At 42.1% G+C, this 20,971-nt stretch overlaps 1 protein-coding gene across 5 annotated transcripts in view; it reads right to left on the reverse strand.

The window, feature by feature from the left end:
* The window catches only part of GRIP1 (glutamate receptor interacting protein 1), a 677,260-nt gene that overhangs the window by 77,137 nt on the left and 579,152 nt on the right, over positions 1–20,971 (reverse strand). For 3 of the 5 annotated variants that reach the window (XM_059186254.1, XM_059186251.1, XM_059186250.1), the window contains exons 8-12: positions 20,071–20,218; positions 17,928–18,097; positions 11,231–11,386; positions 10,368–10,520; positions 356–542 (exon numbers count right to left, since the gene is read on the reverse strand). In XM_059186254.1, coding sequence (XP_059042237.1) covers positions 356–542; positions 10,368–10,520; positions 11,231–11,386; positions 17,928–18,097; positions 20,071–20,218 — 814 coding nt within the window. The remainder of the gene's footprint in view (positions 1–355; positions 543–10,367; positions 10,521–11,230; positions 11,387–17,927; positions 18,098–20,070; positions 20,219–20,971) is intronic. The other 2 variants (XM_059186253.1, XM_059186252.1) reach the window with 1 other exon arrangement.

The raw sequence follows: 20,971 nt of genomic DNA on the forward strand, positions 1-20,971 counted from the left end.
TTTAGCACTGTGGTATTCTTATAATCGGATCTGGACCAATATACAGTAATGGTGAATGTACAGTCCCCGCACAGCAGAGAAATTATTATAATTAAGTCTGAACTTCAGAGATGTTCTTTCCCTTTTAGTTAAGATGGCCACCAGTCCCTGATGGACAAAAATCTGCCAGATAAAGGCATCTGTGCTCATTATTCTTCTCAAACCTTATCAAGAACATAAAATTTTATTGGTCGAACAGAGAGTTCATTACATCCTGCATTTCCTGCATTGAGCACTGTTCCATAATTTATTAGCTAGTCAGAGATAGCCGGCACAAGAAATGCACAGAAAAAGATGCTGCGAAAGAGTGTCTTACCTCTCTGCTGGGCTGTCAGCTTCAATATAGGAAATCAGAGGTGGAGAAGAGAGCGTCTCCGTGGCAAACACACTGCCCTGCAGCTGGATCCCAAATCCTGTGACAGGATCTGCTGTCAGCACAACTTCTGTGGTTTCTGTGTGAACGACCTGCCCAGCCAAGCCCACTGTGCTGGAAGCTAATGACACTAGAGGAACGAACACAAAAAAATGACTTCGGGTTGAGGCAAGCACAAGGAATACTAGCATTTCTTTCTTTTCTTATTATTAGACAGAGAGAGAAAGGAAGGGGGAAGAGAGAGAAAGAATCTCAAGCAGGCTCCATGCCCAGCACAGAGTGGGATGCAGGGCTTGATCTCAAGACCCTGAGATCATGGCCTGAGCTGAAATCAAGAGTTGGATGCTTAGCCAACTGAGCCACCCAGGCATCGCAGAATACCAGCATTTCTGACACAGATCAGGTCTTTGTTTTTTTTTTTAAGATTTTATTTTTTTTATTTTGTTTGACAGAGATTACAAGCAGGCAGAGAGGCAGGCAGAGAGAGAGAGAGAGAGAGGAGGAAGCAGGCTCCCTGCTGAGCAGACAGCCTGATGCGGGGCTCGATCCCAGGACCCTGGGATCATGACCTGAGCCGAAGGCAGAGGCTTTAACCCATTGAGCCACTCAGGCGTCCCACAGATCATGTCTTTGAAGAAAAAAAAAAAAAAAACTCATTGGCAATGGTGGAGGTGATACTTTGGTCTTCTGGACAAAAATTTCATCAGAGCTGAACTAGATAAAGGAACCTCCCAGTATCTATCACATTTTAGTCACAGTGTTACATACTCAGTCACATACTCAGCCCTGGTACCAGAGACAGTTGCAGGAGCTGGAGGCAGAGGACAGCTTTGGGACTGGGTATCTGGCTTTTGATCCTGGCTCCATCAGCAGGCAACCAGCTGTGTAACCTTGGGGGAAGGCATTAATTTCTTTCCTATGAAAAAAGAGTTGAGCTAACTGGTCTAATACGTTTTTCCCTTTATCCATTGGTGCCTAAGCTTTAAGGTTTTTTATAAACAATCTGACCTTCAGCTTTGAAGAAAAAGTCTGGCTCCTGGTGTGGTGAGGACGAGCTCGTCATCAACCTTATTCTAGTATGGGGTTGGCATGATGGAACGGTTGAAACTTTACATTTCTCCTTTCCCCCAGTTTAAGCTCTTCGGTCTTCATTCTATCTCGCGCCATCTCCAGCCTACTTTGTCATCTCTTATTGCATTCATTCTTTTGATACTCATCTAAGCCCCAGGTACCCATCTCTGTCTTGTTCCTATCCCCAGTTTGGGTCATGGAAAGGCCACTCCACTCCTCGATGCCGATCAGCGCTGCCCACTGGGACCCTTGCCTCCTCTACTCTCTATGAGCAAGCTCTCCGAACAGTCCGATGTTGGACCGTCCCTTCCTCCAAAAGAGATCCTTTGGCCTCTTTACTGTAATTGAAACTAGCTGACACCATATACCTCAAAACTCGCGGCAACCAGAAGCCATTTTCTTTTCGCTTTCCCTGCATGAGGCAAGGAGAAAGAAGAGCTCATAACCCTTCTTGCTCCCCACATCCGGTGTTGTTTTTGTTTTTGTTTTTACCATAAGCCACTTCTATTTTAAAGTTCTATATTATGTACTTAGTTCTCCTTTGTCTCACCTTCAAACTCATACTTTTCTACTTTTCCTGTTTCCTCCCATTTCTTCACTGACATCAGGGCTTGACTCTTAATTTGCCTCCTCTGATCTGCAGCTTTTCCATATCCTCAGTATTTTTGACACGATGGCAACACGTAATGCACTATGTTTATGGTTCTTTAGCTCTCCCGGTGCTGATTATTGGCAATCCTACCCAACTTCAGCTCTCCATAAGCAGAGCCCTGGGCATCCTTCAAACTGGAGAGAGCTCTGGGATCTTCCTATCGGAACCCTCCCTATTGATCATGCAACCTTATTAGCCATCTCTCCCAGTCCTTAGGCCCTAACTTTCCCTTCTTGATGACTCCTAGCCCCACTCCCTTTCACTTGTCTTCCAATCTAGTGGTTTTCAAATGGTTTTGGTAGCAATAGCTTTCACCCCTCCCCCCACTTCAAATGAAAGTGTGTAAAGGATGCTTTTGTATTCCAGATAAAAACAGCTACTGAAGGTACTGAAGTAGGAATAGCAGACCCTAGAGGAGGCTTCCCCATCCCTCATGTGTGAATCTGGGGAACCCAGTTTGAAAGCTATCATCTTTACCGATTGCCTTTTACTAGCATCATTTCCCTCCATAATCCACTTGGACCCCTGGTGACCACTTCAATGAGGCATCTGCTGGTATCAGAGATGCTTAAACCTCATGACATTTTCTATAGTCTAATACACTATACTCTTTGATAATATCTGCTCAAGTCCACTGCTCTTACTAGTTTGCTGAAGGGTGCTAGAGAAAGTCACTATGAATTCACACAATTCTCTGTGGGGCCCTGGAATCTTCTGTTATGTAATATTTGATTTCTCATAGATCTGTCTCAAACATTTCTAACATTTCAAGGGCCAAACTTTACTCCTACTTCATTTCTTTCATTGACAAGAGTTCCTTAAAAACATTCTTTTCCACCTCGATTTCTCTATATCATTATCTGCTCTCACTTCCTTTTTCTTCCTGCTTCAGAAGGATGGATCCTTCCTTCCCTTTCAAGGTCAGCTCCTCCTTTCTGAGATTATCTGTTTCCTCTCCTTGTGATTTTGTGCCATAAAAACTTTTCTCACTTACTCCAACTTTCCTCACTTACTCCAACTTTCCTGCTCACTCTCCCTGTAGGTTTTGTACTGATTCCAAAACTGCTTTAAACTTGGCCTCTCCCTTCACCCTTTACAGAATCTACTCTCACTGATGACTTCCTGATTGCCAAAATCAATGGCCTTATCCTTTCAAACTACCCTGCAGCAACTGGCCTTGGGAACCACCCTTTTCTTTCTGAAATTACTCTCTTGGTTTCAGTGAAGCTTTGTTCTGTTTCTGACTTTTCCCACCCCCTCCCAAGTCCCTTTGCCCTGCAGAGAGTTGCCCCTGGTTCTCTTCTTAGCCTTCTCTCCTTTCCTTTCCCTCATTCACTTGTCACACTTCTGTAACATGACCTCTGTGTGTATCTTCTCAAATCTAACCCTCCGGTTTCTCTCAGGCTCCAGTGATGGATTTCCTGACTTGGATAGCCCATCCACAAGAATATCTCACTGACTCTTCAAACTCAAAGTTTTAGAAATTGAGTTAATCATTTTCTCTTTCTCATTCCTGCTATTGTTTCTATGAATAGGACCATCATACTTCTAGTTCACCAGGCTTGAAATCCCGAAGTAGGCTTTGACTTCCAACATCCCCATTGTCTCAAATTCAATCGACTAGTAAGTCCTTTCAAGATGACCACTAAAATATAACCTCTACAAATCCTCTTTTCCCTTCTTACCGTTAATGCTTCAATTCCGGCTTTTACTACTTTTATTTAAAGTATTTGAACATGCATGTTTCTGGTTCTTCTGCGCACAACACTTTCTGCATATTATTGCCAGATTAACTTTCTTTTCATGAGGAGGCCCCCAGTTCATCTACTCTCTGAAGGAGATCTTCACCATTGCTCACAGAGCTCACTGTAGACTTACAACCTGCGTCCTTGCCTCTTGTCTTATGCTAACAGCCTCCAAATTGCTGCCAGAGTGGCTTTTCCCATATATGCAGGTCATCGCCCAATTTAGAATCTTTCAATGCCTCTCTGTTTCCTGTAGAACATCATCTTCAATGCTGGCAGAGCTCACGAGACCCTTCCTAAGTTCATGCTCTTCTGCCTATCCAGTCTTGTGCTCCTTGATGCTCCCTCCATGTGCCATGTCCTGCAGCCCTGTTTTCATCCCTCTGTCCCTTTAGCCCTTCCCCTGGGTTTTCAATGTCCCCTTCCCTGCCTTATCCAGGTACTCATTTTTCACATATCCACACTTCAAACGCACGGTCCTATTTCAGTATTTATCAGGTTTTTATTTGCCTGACTTTCTCTCCACTTGACCCTGAGTTCTCTAAAGACTGGGACAGAGCTCTCTTTCTTTTTGAAATCCCAATGTCTGGAACATTCAAAGAACACTAAATAAACAAAGAACAAACTGGGTCTTGTGACATCATCCACATTTTCCTTTTGGGAATCAATAGTTCAGTTTGGAATCATCAGGTTCTGCTGACTTATGGAACTAGAAGTTGTTCCTCGGACCCCAATTATCTCTACTATATGGTTCATTCCAACATTGTAGCCGACATGGCAGAGGATGGTGAGATGGATCATTTGTCTGGGCAGAGGAAGGAAAATCACCTTCTTCTTAAAAAGCACCATCATTGTCCTCACAACAGAATTCGTACTGTTGAGATTAAAGTAGCTTGCAAGTAGGGGGTAAAGTCAGCTTCCAACTCTGAGCTTTTTATAGGTGGTGGCCTAGATCATTCCCAGATCTGACCCAGGGACTACCTCATATTAATTCACACTTAATCTCAGCCAAAAGGCCGAGAAGCGATATCCCTTATTAATTCAGATCACACTTTCTAGTGTTCCTTTGTTGATGTCAACTGTACTTTGATTGTCCTTCATATCATGCATTTATTGTTGGTGGCAGACAACGACTAGAGGTACTCAGGAATGATCTGGAGAGTTGGGTTTGTACCCGGTCTGTTTCCATTGCAGGCAGGAACACAGTAGTAGAATGTCACCTCTCTGGCACATTACTTTTATTCTGTCTTCCAGGTGATGATTTTCGTACTTCATTAGGAATACTTTACTCCTGTTAATTTTCCTATAGGTTCACATTAATATGTATTTTTTTCTATGTGAGGTCTCGGTTTTGTATAGATTTTTGGATTACTTAATTGGAGTTAAAAGGTTTGAACCCTTAAATCAGCTGATTGGCATTTCCACTAAGACAGAATTAAGAAGAAATAGGTCAATCATAATAGGAAGGGTTAGGCTGGATACAGTAAAGACCTTCTCAAAGGACAGACTTGCTACATTTTTGGAACAGTTAGAGAAGACAGTTGAGAAACTGAAATCTCTGGAAGGTTTTGAAAATAGAAATAAGTGCTCTCTGTGGGCATCGTTAAGTTCGTAAGCTTTATCAGGAGGAAATTCGAGGTAATACAAATTATTAGGGCCTTTAATTTAGGATTAAAAATATGTTAAACGGGGGCACCTGGGTGGCTCAGTGGGTTAAGCCACTGCCTTTGGCTCAGGTCATGATCTCAGAGTCCTGGGATGGAGTCCTGCATCGGGCTCTCTGCTCAGCGGAGAGCCTGCTTCCCTCTCTCTCTCTCTCTGCCTGCCTCTCCATCTACTTGTGATTTCTCTCTGTCAAATAAATAAATAAAAATCTTTAAAAAAATAAAAAAAATATGTTAAATGTTGGTTCTATAATTATATAAATTTATAATTTATCCAATAAATATAGTATTATATTAAATAATCTAGGTTTTTATAATTAACTCTGAAAATCCTTTGATATATTGAAATCTGTTCTCTGAAACAATAAAATTTCATTTGAAATTGTACATACTGATTACTCACAGGTATTAAAGTCTTGCAAATTATTACCAGATATGAAAAAGATAAATTGTACATTTAAAGATGATAAGCCAGAAGAAAAAAAACACCATACTACTTGGAGGAAAAAAGGATGAGCTTGATTACCCTGCTTCATTAATGGGGCCAACCAGCAAGAGAAAAAGGTGATTATAACCCTGTAGTTTACACATTTCTATGATGGATTCTCCCCCAGTAGCAGATACTCCGGGAAGGTACTGGCTCTGGTCTGAAGAGTGCCCACTGCTACTCACAGGTGAAGAAGGGAATGGCTAAGTTGCTGCTGTAATGTACATGCAACTTGCTCATTAGTGTGCGGCAAGGTTGCGTTCAGGCTTCGCATCTGCTCTGTCCTGTTCCTGTTCACACCTGGAGGGTTCCGTTCACAGATAAGACAAGAACTGTCTTGTCTCAGTATAAGTAGGAGGAAAAGGGACCATCACTTGTCAGCTTCTAAAGTTTTAAAAATCTGCCGAATGTTTTCTTCACTTAGAAGTCTGTGAGGTTGACTGTCCGTTACGAAAAGCATTTAAAGGTATCCAGAGCCATGGTCGCAAAGATTTATTAATATACGGTTTTTCTCACTATTCGATCCTGTCCGTACCTCACGACCTCTAGCTCACTGAAGTGTTCCCCATCGGAGTCAGCCTGCTCTGGGTCCAGCACACGTAATCCGGTTCCGGTGTCCAGCAGCTCCGTTCTCCAAATGAGGGTGGGCTTGGTGGTGTGTGGCGGGGGAGTGGGGGGCGCAGCTCAGGAGCCACCTCCTGGAGGGCTCCCTGCATGCTCCCGTCTACAAGCTTACCATTAGCTGCCTTTGCCTTCCGGCCTTTCCTCAGGGGTCGGTGGCAGGGACAGAAGTTGTTCGGCTTCTTCATTCTCTTCCTTTTAGCTCTCTTCAGTGTTGGCCACCCTGCTAGTAAGTGGTGATGGCACAAGAGGCAAACACTGTTCTGGGGACGTGGTCTAGCTTCCACACTTGGCTGCAGGTCAGGTAAACTGCAAACAGACAGAGTCTACACTGGCTCTGTGTGCAGGAGCAGGAAGCCGGGGGAAAGAACCAGGTCCGCCGCTCAGTCATGCTGCCATCACGGAGGGGATGATAGGGTTCTGGAAAAGGCCCTGACCTCCAAGCAGCCCAGACTGGGGGCCAAAGGTCAGTAAGATTCCAAAAGAGGTGACAAGAGGGTTCCCTCTGTGACATGGCCCTGTGACGCTCCCAGAGTTTTGTGACACTTCACCCAGCCCAGTCCTGGGAGACTCCTCATTCTTCCTGTGAAGCAAACACAGCACTTTCTTCTTTTAATTCTTGTCACGTGTTGCTACAGACGTCCTGTATTGTCCCCCTTTGGTCAATGAGACAGAATGTTTTAATATTTAGGGGAGAAGAATTTAATTCTTCTTGGCATGCCCTTCTCTACTAGAAACATATGTGGGGATTTTTTTCTGTTTTGCAAGCTCTGGCCTCACCTCATCACCAATACAGCATAGAAGCTTTTTATCATATTTGTTGTGACTCTGCCATGATTCACCGTCCATACAAATGGACTGGTTGCCATAGAAACGTAAGTATTAGAAAAGGGGAAGCAAACGGCATAGAATAAAGACATAAATAAAGTGGTGGAAGTAAACCATGGTATAGTGAGAGAGTAATCAAACTTTTATTATCCGTTCTTTGGGAAAACCTCTACATCTAATATGACCATAACCAAGAAGCAAGGAGAGACAGGGAGAAGGAGAGGAAGAGGGAGAGAGAGAGAGAGAGAGCGAAAGAGAGAAAGTGGGAGGGAGGGAGAAGAGAAACTAAAAAACAAAACAAAACAGAGGGGTGCCTGGGTGGCTCAGTGGGTTAAAGCCTCTGCCTTCGGCTCGGGTCATGATCCCAGGGTTCTGGGATCGAGCCCCGTGTCGGGCTCTCTGCTCCACGGGGAGCCTGCTTTCTCCCCTCTCTCTCTCTGCCTGCCTCTCTGCCTACTTGTGATTTCTCTCTCTGCCAAATAAATAAAATCTTTAAAAAAAAAAAAAAACCAACAATGACAAAAAAATCCCCAAATCCAAAAAACTTCATTCTTTTTTTTTTCTGACTTCGGAGTACTATCATTATTTTTATAGGTCTCTTTGGAGTAAGAATAAAAGCGTTGGATGTTATTGTTTGATTGCAATACAAAATGTCTGATCTCTTGAGACACATTCAGAAACGTTCTGGTAGGCATATGGTCAAAGACACTTGGTGGCTAATGTGTACCACAAACCCAAGTCGCTTGAGCTTTCCATTTCTGTTTCTCCTATGCTGGAGCATCACTTTCTGGTTCCAAACAGAATTTCTGAGTTGGTTTTGAGTGTCAGGGACAGCCTGGCCTTGGCTTTGTATCCTACTACAAATTCAAGCAATGTCAATGTCACCCCGAGATAGCCAAACATGTTATTACTCATTTGTAGCCAGTAATGTTTTTAATTAATGCAGTGAGTCTTACCTAACACAAATAAATATTTAGCCAGTGAAGCAGAAGTACAAACAGTAATGAATTTGCTTTAATTGCTCTTCCCTGCTGAGGGCTGTGAGCCTGTTGCTGTCAGTGAGGGACGCTGCCCATGGAAGCATTATATCTAAAAAAATTGCATATACAGAAATCCACCACCAACCCTGAAAGTTTATATAGAAGACTCAAAACCTATGTAGTTAGCTAAAGTAACCACTGTGAAAAATGCTTAAATTTGAGAACACTGCCAATAGTTTTTTGCACATGACAATTTAGATACAAGGAATAATAACTAACACTTAAACTATTCAAATGGCTAACAAATGGGTAAGTTAAATAATGTTAACTATTTACCAGGTGTTCTAGTGTCTATCTATCTATCTGTAATTATAGTACTTATTTCATTGGATAATTGTGAAAATTATATATATAATACACATGTGTATAATATGTATATCCATATATGTATATATAGTTACCATATAATTTAGCATATAATTTTATTATGATATGAATAATATATATTTAATCATATATTTTATATATATATATATATATATATATATATATATTCACATCATAGCCTAGAGTGTATTTCTTGTCCCATATGTCCCTTTTGGTGGGAAGAATATATATATATATAGAGAGAGAGAGAGTGAAGATTATATGAAGATTATATGAGAGTCTCTCATATAATCTTCACAATTACCCAATGAAGTAAGCACTACAATTACTCCACAGTTCATAGCTCCGGAAGCCAAGGCATAGGGAGTTCAGGTGACTTGCTGAAGGTCCTACAGGAATGATGCCGGGAGAAGAACACGGGCCTCTGTCCTCATCACCAGTTCATTCTACTGCCCTCAACTAGTTTCTTCCAAGAGGGAATAGTTTACTTTGGTTTCAGCTAAGAAACATATGAGACTCTAGAAGCTGTTTATTCTCATTTTAACCAAACTCAATCTTCCTTCTAGTTTCCCAATTTCAAACTTACTGTCATGTACCTATACTAAAGGTGACAAAGCCCCTTATTCTTGAAGGGATATGCAAGTCCAAATCACGAATATACCACAGTGGTGACCCTATCTTTTGCAATGGTTTTCTTTGTAAGGAAACTGTCAGCTTCCTACAGCAGGAAGAGATGGTTTCCTAGTGTGGGTGATGGCTGGCCTCCTGCACTGATGGTGGCCTGGTGGGTCTACTTGTGAAGATGAATCTCTGGAAAACAATAGGTCCAGACATCCCTTCTCATAAGAACATTCTCTCTTCACTTCCAGCCTTGAAGTACCTGGGTTTCATTCTATTTAGGTAATGTAAGGGTGTTCCTTATATTATTTCTATGGTAAGCACAGGGAGAGAGCCCATCGTCTTGGAGCTTTTCTATAGGAATCATAATTGCAGCCCCCAAAGGGGACAGATAGGACAAGAGACACTCACACCTCTCTGGACTATGATTAGATCTGGCTGGAAAGATAATTGAGTAAATTTATAATCTTATTAAACAAATGCACGGGATTCTTCTATTTATCAGAAGGGGGACATAGTTTTCAAAAAATTGCTTTAGCATGAATAAGAAATTAAGAACAAATGTTTCATGTCCAAAGCTACCCAAAATGGAAGGAGTATCCAAGGGAAAAAAAAATCACCTCTTTGGTTATCTTCTCAATTCAAAAGAGGAAGAAAAAAAAAAAATTGAAGAGACGAAGTTGTAGGCGGAGGCAGTATGAACTAATTCAGTCTGAAATTGTATTCCACGCAGTTGCTTATCATAGAGATAATAGATATCATTTCCCCGATCTCTGGCAGAGAGCTGTGAGCTCCTTAGCAACCACGTGATCATTTAGGCACTGTAAACCACACTGGCCACTGACACCAAGCCGCCCACACGCTTTCTCCAGGCCAGAGACAACGGTTACCATTTCACTTACGTGAGCTTTTGAAGTCTTTCTTTTTCAGTCTCCTCCTCATCATGGTTCCACGAGGGCTAGTAGAGTAGAGGCTTCGAGGTAAAGTCCCCATGTTCAGGGAACTCAGGCTGTATGCACTCATGGAGGTAGGAGAGAAGGAGGACACCAAAGCTGCTGTAAGAGAGTAGACACTTGGCACAGAGCGTTCGCAGGGGGTTGGGAGCCTGCTACCCTTGCCAACCAGCAACGATCCACAAAGACAGAGGATGCACAGGAAGGACCCCAACCAGACAGAGAGCAGGTCTTGGAGGGCAGGGAGACAGCCCTTCGGACTCTCCGAGTTCCCAGAGCCTACAACCACTTGATGGAGTGCCACGACCCTCGGGAGCACAATGAAACACAGAGACGCTCTATCAACGCTGCTTTAGACACACACAAATAAGCATTAAAACAAGATTCCCCATAAATGACAACTCCATGTATCAGGTACATCGTCTCATTTTCATAGATACTTTCTGACATGAATTTCCCAAGTGGTGCCAAACACACAAGAAAACCCTGGGAACATTGTAGTCTCCATAATCTTTGGAACTGTTATCTCCTGACCACCTATTAAAGCCTTCTGAACAGTGACATCCTTCCCTAATGACAAATGCTTTCTGAAGGAAAAAAAAAAAAAAGACTCAGATGTCAGAAATGGTTAAGTCCTTACAAAAAAAAAAAAAAAAAGCTACTACAAAAACTTGCTACTACAAAAAAAAAAAAAAAAAAAAAAAAAGCACATAACACTCATGAAGCCAGATATGGTATGAATTAGATGAAGAAGAGGAAAGACGAAGAATATCATTTCAATAAAAGCAGGAGGAGAAAGTCTGGAACATTACGAGGGCTGTTGGAAGGAGGCGCTTTCGGGCCCGTCAGGGCTGGCACTCTGCAATGGTCAGGGTGGGTCGTATGAGGGTGATGGTAGGTGTGAAGGCTGCAGTGGTTGCCGGCCCAGGAATCCCACGCAAGTTGCCTGTCGCTCCTCTGAATTTTCACTGCCCACATGAAGTGATGATGAGAAATAAGAAAAACAAACAAAGAACCAAAAAAAAAAAAAAAAAAGAAAGAAAGAAAGAAAAAGTAACTGAATTGTACAAATAAAAAGTGTAACCAAAAAAATGAAAGCTACTTACAAAAAAAGAAAAAAAATGTACTGCCTTTGCCCTTTCTCAGTGGTCAGCAAAACAGATGATTAACATCAGGGATGGAAGCCTTTCATCTTCCCAAGAATAATGCATGTCTTTCCCCAGCCCATTTTTTTCTCCCTTTAAAATGACTATTGAATCAATTTCTAATCTCCCCCTATGCTGCAGCAGAGATTAAAAACATTTTTTTTAACACTTAAAAGTCAACCCCATAAAGATCTATGGCACATGACTAGTAATTAAAGATTTGCACATCTTGGACAGTTAGTAGCGCTTGTTTTGACAAAAAGAAAAGAAGGAACAATAAATCACATTGGCTCCTGATTTGAGTGGTTTACCAGCCACACATCACAATTTCCTATTCCAACATTGTAATTACACTCCAATCCATCACTTGGACTTGATTTTTCTTAAAACAACAACAACAACAACAAACAACCCCTCCAAAACCCATTCTCAATCATCAATATCAGAATCTTATTTGTATCCTCATACGGAGAAAATAAGTCTCAATATACTTTAAACTTCTTTGTATTTTTGAAAAAATTTGTTTACATTTGAAAGAAATAATTCTCAAAAAAAGAGCTCACATGTTCTTCTATTTTAAGATGCCATGACTTTTTAAAAATTAACATATAATGTATCATTTGTTCCAGGGGTATGGGTCTGTGATCAATGCCATAATGTTTTAATAAAGCTTATTTCAAAACTTTCCTGTCTCCTTTATTGAAAAAGAAAATGTATTTGTGTTTCTATTCTAATTTTGACATTATTTAGATTTTATTTTCTACCCAGCATTCTGAAGGAGGGTCAAGGTTATGTTTGTTACTAGGTCTGGTATGAGATTTTTTTTCATTGAACAATCTTAAAGAGTTAAAAATAACATATGAACTCATAACTCCTTTCAGTGTCCTGATTCTAAAGTAAAGTAAAAGATGCCTAACGTGTGAATTATTTAACAACATTTATTCATGTAGAGGGTCAAATGCAAGTATTTGAACATGGCTCATTCTGATAATGGCTGAAGTTGTGCCACCTGTGATAATCAGCACCACTGGCCACCTGAAAGCCTTTCTGGAAGAGACTGCTCATGGAACCAAAGCACCAGCGGGGAAGGGCACCTCGGGCGGCAACCCACCCGGCTTTCAGTCCTGGCTGCAGCCCAGCCTTTCTATAGGACCCTGGCCCGTTACTCAGTCTCCCTAAGCCTCAGTTTCCTCACGTGTCAAGGGGAGATTGAGAAGGCATCTCCCCTGCAGGACTATTGTGGTAGTTATGCACATAGTGCTTCGCAAGGTGCTGGTACACACAAGGAAAACAAATGAGCTCTTGCTACATAGCCTGAGTCTGCCTCTTTGCCATCCACTTGGCTACACATAAAGTCTCTATTAAAGGAAAAAGATGTTATCTCTCACTTAACAAATTTCACTCACTGGACACTCAGGTTTAGAGACTATCTCAGGAATCTGCAGAGCACTTGCACAGGCACTGTAATTTTATAGCTCTGTGTCCCTTGGCCCTTTCCTTCTGTTCCACTCCTGTTTCTAGTTTGGGTTCCAGCTCCCTGTCCATATCCTAGCTTCAAGCCATTATCTCCCTGACCCTTGCAACACTGGCAGACTTGGTTCCCCGATGTATCTACTACATATGTCTCTCCCAGTATCTGTAAGACAGGGTAATCTTTTTTTTTTTTTTTTTAATTTTATTTATTTGAGACAGAAACACAGTGAGAGAGCATGAGAGGGGAGGACAGAGGGAGAGGCAGACTCTCCATAGAGCTGGGAGCCTGATGTGGGACTCGATCCCAGGACTCCAGGATCATGACCTGAGCCGAAGGTAGTCGCTTAACCAACTGAGCCACCCAGGCGCCCCAAGACAGGGTAATCTTTTAAACAAGTCCCTCCCATTTAAGCTGCTTCAGTGGGTTATAATTACAAGGAGAATTGAATGTGACCCATACTTATCTTTCTCCAGCTTTCTCCCTATCACTCTCCCCACTGTGTTGGTCTTACAGCTATTCTTAGAACAAGCCAGGGTTCTTCCTGCCACAGGGCATTTGCCTGTGCTCTTCTTTCTTCTCCCAGTTGCCCGCAGAGTTGGCTCCCTCTTATCAAGTAGGTCTCCGCTAAGGGGCTACCTCGCTGCCCTACCCCACGCTGTCCCATTACTACTCTCTAGTCTTCACAGAACTTATCACAGCCTGAAATGGCTTTATTTATTTAACATATTTTAAATGTTTGTGTCTCTATACTAAAATTCCATGAGAATTTACTTGGCTTGTCTGGCTCACTAGATGTAGCAGCTAGAACACTGCCTGGTCCATAATGACGGATGAATGAATGAATGCGTAAGTGAGTAAGAAGGAGCCAGAGTGTATCCGTCCACAGTGCAGCAGCATTTTCCTTGTGATAAAGAGTGTGGCAGGGGAAGTTCATAATGGATTCTCTTTGCCCATCCTCATTCTATTTTGGAGAGTGCAAGAAGATCTCTTAGAAAGATGCAATCATGGCTGTGTCTGGCTAATCCACAGCAACAGCCACTCTAATGAACTTCTTACCCAGGACTGTCTATGTTTCAAATGAAGGCAGAGCATAGAGAATGGGCTTTAGAATCCTATACTCACTTTCTGATCCAGTTCTTTAAGGAGGACTTTGAAAATCACTGGGCATTTTTTTGTGACTGTAGTACCCAATTAACAAATCCGTAAGAAAGATATTATTGACCACTACAGGTGCCCAGCCCTGTGCCAATTGTTACAAACAGATTAAGTGTAGGTTAGTAACCTGTATCTTGACTTTGAGCTTTTCCTGATGACTATAGCTTCACATATATGAAATATTAAGGGGCAAAAATGATGTCAGAGAAATCATGAGATTGTATGCCATGCATAATGAATCCAAAAGGTGTTCAACAAAAATGTGGGTTAGGGAGACCAGCTATTGCCTCTTTTGAACATACACTCCAAATCTGTTCTGTTTTATGGAGGTGGACTTGATGCTCACTTGCTTGTGGGGCAACCATTTCAGGAATTTCAAGATAATATGTTACATTTTGCAAAAACCATTTCTTTACCTTCTCCCATTTAATGGTCCCCATAATAACAGCCAACTCTCACTGAGCACTTGCTAAATACCAGGCATTGTGCTAAATACTTTTTCATGGATTGTCTCAGATAATTCTCACAATACACTTAGGAGGCAGGCACTGCTGTTATTATTACGCCCATCTTACAGATAAAGAAACTGAGGAATAGAAGAGAGGGAGAGCTTGCTTACGGTCCCAAGGGGTGGAGGCAGAATGAAGTCTGCAAGTCTGATTCAAGAGGCCCTGCCTGGAACCACCACACATGGCCTCTTCCCGTGGGTGTTCTTGGATTTGATATAGACACATATGTAGCAAGTTAAAAATAAAATGCTCTTTACATCTCCCATGATGGCATCATTCATGGAGTTTTACGAGGTATCTGACATGGAGGGGACTTTTTTCTGCTCCCCTCTCTTGCTGTACCCTCCTGCCCTGTCCAGAATATCTAACAGGCAACAGCGGCTTTCGTGGTTGCTGCTGGAGCTCACAGATGGAAGGTTCTCACTGAATGTACTGAACCGTGTCACTCTGCTCCCATGTTCTCTTCCAAAGTCTTGCGAACCTCAATCATGATTATGTCTCCCAAAGACCCTCAGTGGGACCAATTTCTAACCTTACTAGAAACTCAACAATAACTCCATCTTGGCATTTTTAGTGCTATTTATCAGCAAAAGGCACAGTTACTCTCATTCTTAGCTGATGGGCCCATTTCTTTATTTCTCTGAAAAAACTGTGGCAGTGAATGCTTTGTTGGGAAGCAAAATTTGGGAACTGTACCTTCATCCACTTTGGGATGGGAGATATGCTGTTCAGGCATCAGAATTCCTGAAAAAAACAAGCTGAACTTTCTTGTGGACAAAGGGTAAAACTATATAAAACTACTCTCCCACATTAAAGACCCTCAGAAGTTTGAGAATATATAAAAATACATAAAATTCTTTAGGTATTTCCCCCCCCCCCCCCTTCTTAACTGTGATTAAATTGTGTTTTAAAGCCAATACTTTTGTCCTCTTGGAAATGCAAGTCTGATTTTAATGTAAAATGCAGGGAGATGCCTGTAGGCTAGATAAGAAAGATGGTACTGTCAGCCAAAGTAGATGATAAGGTCGGAAGTGGAAGCTAGAATTACTTCAACTACCAGCCCCCATCCTCCACCCCTCCAAAAAAATCACAATGACATCAGGTTTTCCACAGGGGAAAAAAATTTTTTTTTGTTCTTGGTCTCCATGTCTCTTAGTATATGAACGCACCCTCTCAAACTGTCTTGACAGGTAAAAATTTTTAATATTTCATGCGTTGGAAACTAGTTGGACTACTTAGGATTTCTACACAGGGCCAATAAAAAGGGGGAAACGGGGCTGCTAAAGATAATGACATTTTGCAAGGGTCTGTTCCCTAGTCTGATTCTCTTGACAGCGGAATTTACCAAAATGAATCTCACGCAGAGAAAGCATGACACTGTGTGTGTTCATGGACCCTCCGCGGTCCAGATCCGGTGACGACTTTGGGCTAATTTAGAAGAAACTTAGTTTTAGAAATCTCTTCCCTCTGCCAGTGTGCCCTATGGGGTCTCCTGAGCGGAAAGGGGGCACAATCCCATGAACCCCTTACCATTTCTAGTCAAAGGAGGCAGAGATTCCTTCCCTAACCTGCCTCTACCACATCACTTCTCTGCTCCATTGTGTCAAATTAAAAGCTGATAAAGGTAATGCTTTTCTAGAGATTTTCATTAGCTCCAGGGCTGTCTAAGCTCCATTTAATTAAAAAAGGTTGCATCCAGCTGACTCATTCAGTATGAAAATGATCTGGTCTGTCTTTTTTTTTTTTTTCATCCCCCAAAGTGCAGTGGGTTTCAGAAGGTGGGAGACACATGATACAAACGATATCCTCACAAGCAAAATTTCAGTTCCAGGGAAAGTTCTTCTCTTTCTTTAAAAATACAAAAAAAAGAAAAAAAGAAAAAAAGAAAAGAAAGCTCTTCTCCAGTCGGGCCCCCTGACAGCACTCTTGAAGCTTCAAGGAATCGATTTCAAGGAATAAAAAAGGAGGCCGCTTGGTGTAAGCAAAAGGAGAAGGAGTTGGAACAAGGACTCCACTAGAGAGACTTTCTTCATGTGATTTGGCGTTCTAAGTCCTTTACCTTGTGCCCGGTTTTATTTAAAGATGCCTAAGGGGTGGGTATATAAACACTGAGCACACATTTCTGTGAGTGTCTGTACAGTACAGATGTGGATCCCCTCAGCTGGCAGCTGTTATTGGATAAATGGAGTCAAATATTCTGATACTCCCAGGAATGGTCCTTGGTCACAGAGGTAGTTCTCCATCCCAAAAAGCTACTCTGGCAAAGAGACAATATATAGAGAAATTTTTCTCATGACTGTTTTTTTGTTTCTTTTCCTCTCCAAATATTTGAAGGGTGTGCCATTAATATCCACTTCTTAATTATTTTTTAAAAAGTGAGAGTTTTATCTTTAGGGTAAATACCCAATAGTGCAATTGCTGGGTCATAGGGCAGTTCTATTTTCAACATTTTGAGGAACCTCCATGCTGTTTTCCAGAGTGGCTGTACCAGCTTGCATTCCCACCAACAGTGTAGGAGGGATCCCCTTTCTCCGCATCCTCGCCTGATATGAGGAAGTGGTGATGCAACATGGGGGCTTAAGTGGGTAGGAGAAGAATCAATGAAACAAGATGGGATTGGGAGGGAGACAAACCATAAGTGACTCTTAATCTCACAAAACAAACTGAGGGTTGCTGGGGGGAGGGGGGTTTGGGAGAAGGGGGTGGGATTATGGACATTGGGGAGGGTATGTGCTTTGGTGAGTGCTGTGAAGTGTGTAAACCTGGTGATTCACAGACCTGTACCCCTGGGGATAAAAAATATATGTTTATAAAAAATAAAAAATTAAAAAACAAGAAAGTGAGAGTTTTACAATTTGCCTTTGTTGTCCTTCAAGTAGAATGGAAATTCAATATGCCTAACAGGAAGTCCAATTATTTCCTTTCTCTCCACATTCAATTCACAACAAAGGCTTAAAATAAAAAAAAAAAAGTACAAGCCTGAAAATTCTGTTTCAAACCCTGTTTCTTTCCTCAGTTCTGAGGTTTCAAATAAATTACGTTTGGCTCAGGGATTGGGATGCGGGGGGGAGGATCTGCAAGATGAAGAAAAGCCAACAAAGATAATCTGCAGCTTTGAAAGAAATAAAGCCAGGAGTAGACTCCCTGTCTCTCGCCTCGAACTCTGCTGGAGAGGCAATAACTATAAGGGGAAGATAAAGAGAATTATCTAGACGGGTCCTCTCACCGTGATCGGGTCCCTTCAGGGCCAGGCGGGTCTGATGATGGGGAAGAATCTCAAGCTTGACCTGGTCCGTGGTGTTTGCCAGGAACTGAGTGGCTTCCGCTAATGTACAGTACTCCATGCTCGTCCCGTCGATAGACAGGATGTGGTCTCCCACGTGCAGGGCACCGCATCTACGGAAAGGGAAAGGACACGTACTCAGTGGAAGCGCCTTCCGCTTTGGAATATGACTTTCCCGTCCTTCACAGTTAACGTTTCACACAGTTTCAATTGACTTAAGAAAGGAAAAGTTTGAGTGTTATAGGAAACACCATCTGTCAAATGTTAAGTACCTCGCGTGTGAATAGGAATGTAGAAAATAACAGAAAAACTCAAGGAAACGTTTTTCTCTCGTGCTTCTTAAAAAAGAAGAGATTATTTCGGGGTGGCGGTGCCCAGAGTTGAAGGGAAGTGAGTGGGAGGGAAGAGAAGAACAGGACAATTTTCCCCCTTGGCTTTATTTTTTTCTTTCCTGTGATTTTTTTTTTCCCCTTTGTTAGTTTTTATATCTGTAAATACGAGCTGGTAAATACTCAGAATGTCAGGATGTGACTCATAAATGGAAGGGGATCATTTACAACTATTTTATGTGTGAATGGGAATAACTGGGGGGTGGGGAGAGTGTCAGCTAATGCTTTCTCAGAACCTCTCACAGGAGCTGCCAAATCACCACTGCTTTAATTATTCTACTTTATTTTGTTATTCTGGAGTTAAACAATGATTAGTACAAAAGCTCTCGATGGTGATGGAAATTATGCAGGAGTCAGAAGAGTCAAAAAGGAGGCCTGCATGGTGAGTGAAGGGGAAAGCTGGGGGGGTGGGGGAGGGGCTAGCTGCTACATCTTGCTGAACTCCAAGAGACTGGCTCCTGGATGAGTTGAGAAAAGCAAACACAGCAGTCAGCATCCCGACATACCAGTCAAGTGGACAGCTCCTTAAACTGGTTACCCCCTGCGGAATGGGAAAAAAACAGGGAGAAAATTAAAGCATCCTGCACCATTGAACTGGAGAACACCCCTGGATCAATGGCCGTCACTGGTAAAGGACCAAATGTAGGGTAAGACCACAGTGGAGCTGTAGACTGATCACTGCAGGAGCTGAAGACTGACCACAGTGCAGCTGCAGACCGATCACTACAGGGTTTGCTGCAGGTTACTGTATCGGAGTGCGAGGCTTCCTAGGGAGGGTGAGGGCATATGGAAAAGAGGCTGGAAACATGCAGGGGAGGTGGGGCCTCTCGGAGTGTATTGAGCAATTTCCACAGTGAGAACAGTCTCCTTCTCAAGACAAAAAAAAAAAAAAAAAAAAAGGCATTTCAAGTTATCCCTTTCATCTAAAAATCAAATTCCGTGCTGATGCCCTTGGAGAGCTTCAGCGATGGAAGCGGGGGTTTTCTTACCGGGAGCTGGGAAATAATTTATTAGGTGGGCAGGTAGTCTTTTTGCCTCCAACCCTTCTTACCTTATAAGTCTAAAACAGTAATTAGGAAGAAAAACTCAGGAAGAAGGGCTTTTGTTTTCATGGTGTCATAGGAACGAGTGCTGTTTCAGGGGCCCTTGAAAACTGTGAAACCTTAAGATGAACATTCTGTGACAGCGTGAGAGCTCTCTTTAAAGACTGCATTGTTTCAAAAATACTGTTTTACTCATTTATGAAAAAAGGAATGAGATTTTTATCAGATTTTGGCAAGATTTATTTGTTAACAGTTCAGGAAAACGTATGACTTCTCTAAAGGGAGCATACTGAAGACCCTAAACCAAAAGCAATCTATCGCCCTAGAACAGTAGGAAAACTAGTTCAGTTGCTTGACTTTCTTTTTTTTTTCTATCTCTAACAGCCACACCAAACATCAGATGAGACAACAGTACATGGTGGGGTGGCTATAAGGTAGGTGAATTTTTAAGCCCTTAGAACCATAACTTGCTTTCTCGATGAAACTCATATAAACGGGCAGGTGAATTGTTTTCTTTAATCATATATGTATGTGTGAGATGCATGTGTACATGTATAAGTATTACATGTGTGTATATACACATAGAAAAACATATATATATTTATATTTTAGCACATGCAGTTTTGAAAAGTAGGCACTTTGTACAACACCCACCTGTCTGCAATACTTGCAGATTTGATTTTGTCTATGACAATGACCTGTTTGTTACAGCACATCGAGGTAGTGAGGGCAACCCCAAGGCTGGCACCAGGAGTTTTGGCAACTTCGACTAGCAGTGGCCCGGATGCCGTTGCCACAGTATCTATGGAAGAACAAATATCAGAAAACAAAACAAAACAAAACCAGTAAGCAAACAGACACATAAAAAATGTGGACAATGTTTAGTCTGATGTTGGTCTGTTAACGTTATCGCTGAAACTTACATTTTCCTCCGGTACCATCCTCCTGGCCAGTGGTAACTCCTTAGAGCACCTTTTAGGACACCTGTTCAGCCCAGCTTGCATATCCAGTAATACGTACACAGGTTTACCTCTTCAATTAAAGTTCAAGCTTCACATTAGTTGGGGTAATGTCTTGTGTGTCCTTATGCCCTCTTTATCACTCGGCACTACCTGAAAGTACTAGGTTTCTCAATAAAAGGTTTTCAAATAGCACCTACTGTGGATGGATGGATGGATGGATGGATGGTTGGTTGGTTGGATGGAAGAGATGGATGAACAGATGAAATCTCTCAGTAACCAAGTACTAGGAATGCACACACTAAGCTGAACTTGTAAATCCTTTGCATCTTTCCCTATTCTGGACCTGATCTGAGGTCACCTCACCCTCTGCAGTGACTTCACACCACACAGATTTTATTTTTGGCTTGGAACACTCTTTCTTCCTTCAACTCCTACTCATCCTGGGGACTCAGTGTAAATATCAGCTCCTCTGAGAAGCCTCTCCTGACTCAGGATTTGGGGAGATCCCTTTCTCACGTGCTCCTACAGCCTGCTACACTCCTTCTGTTGCTGCACACACCCCAGTGTTTTGCAGCGGTCAGGGTGGATTACAT

This window comes from Mustela lutreola, chromosome 8 (genome assembly GCF_030435805.1).
Source record: "Mustela lutreola isolate mMusLut2 chromosome 8, mMusLut2.pri, whole genome shotgun sequence".
NCBI lineage: Eukaryota > Metazoa > Chordata > Mammalia > Carnivora > Mustelidae > Mustela > Mustela lutreola.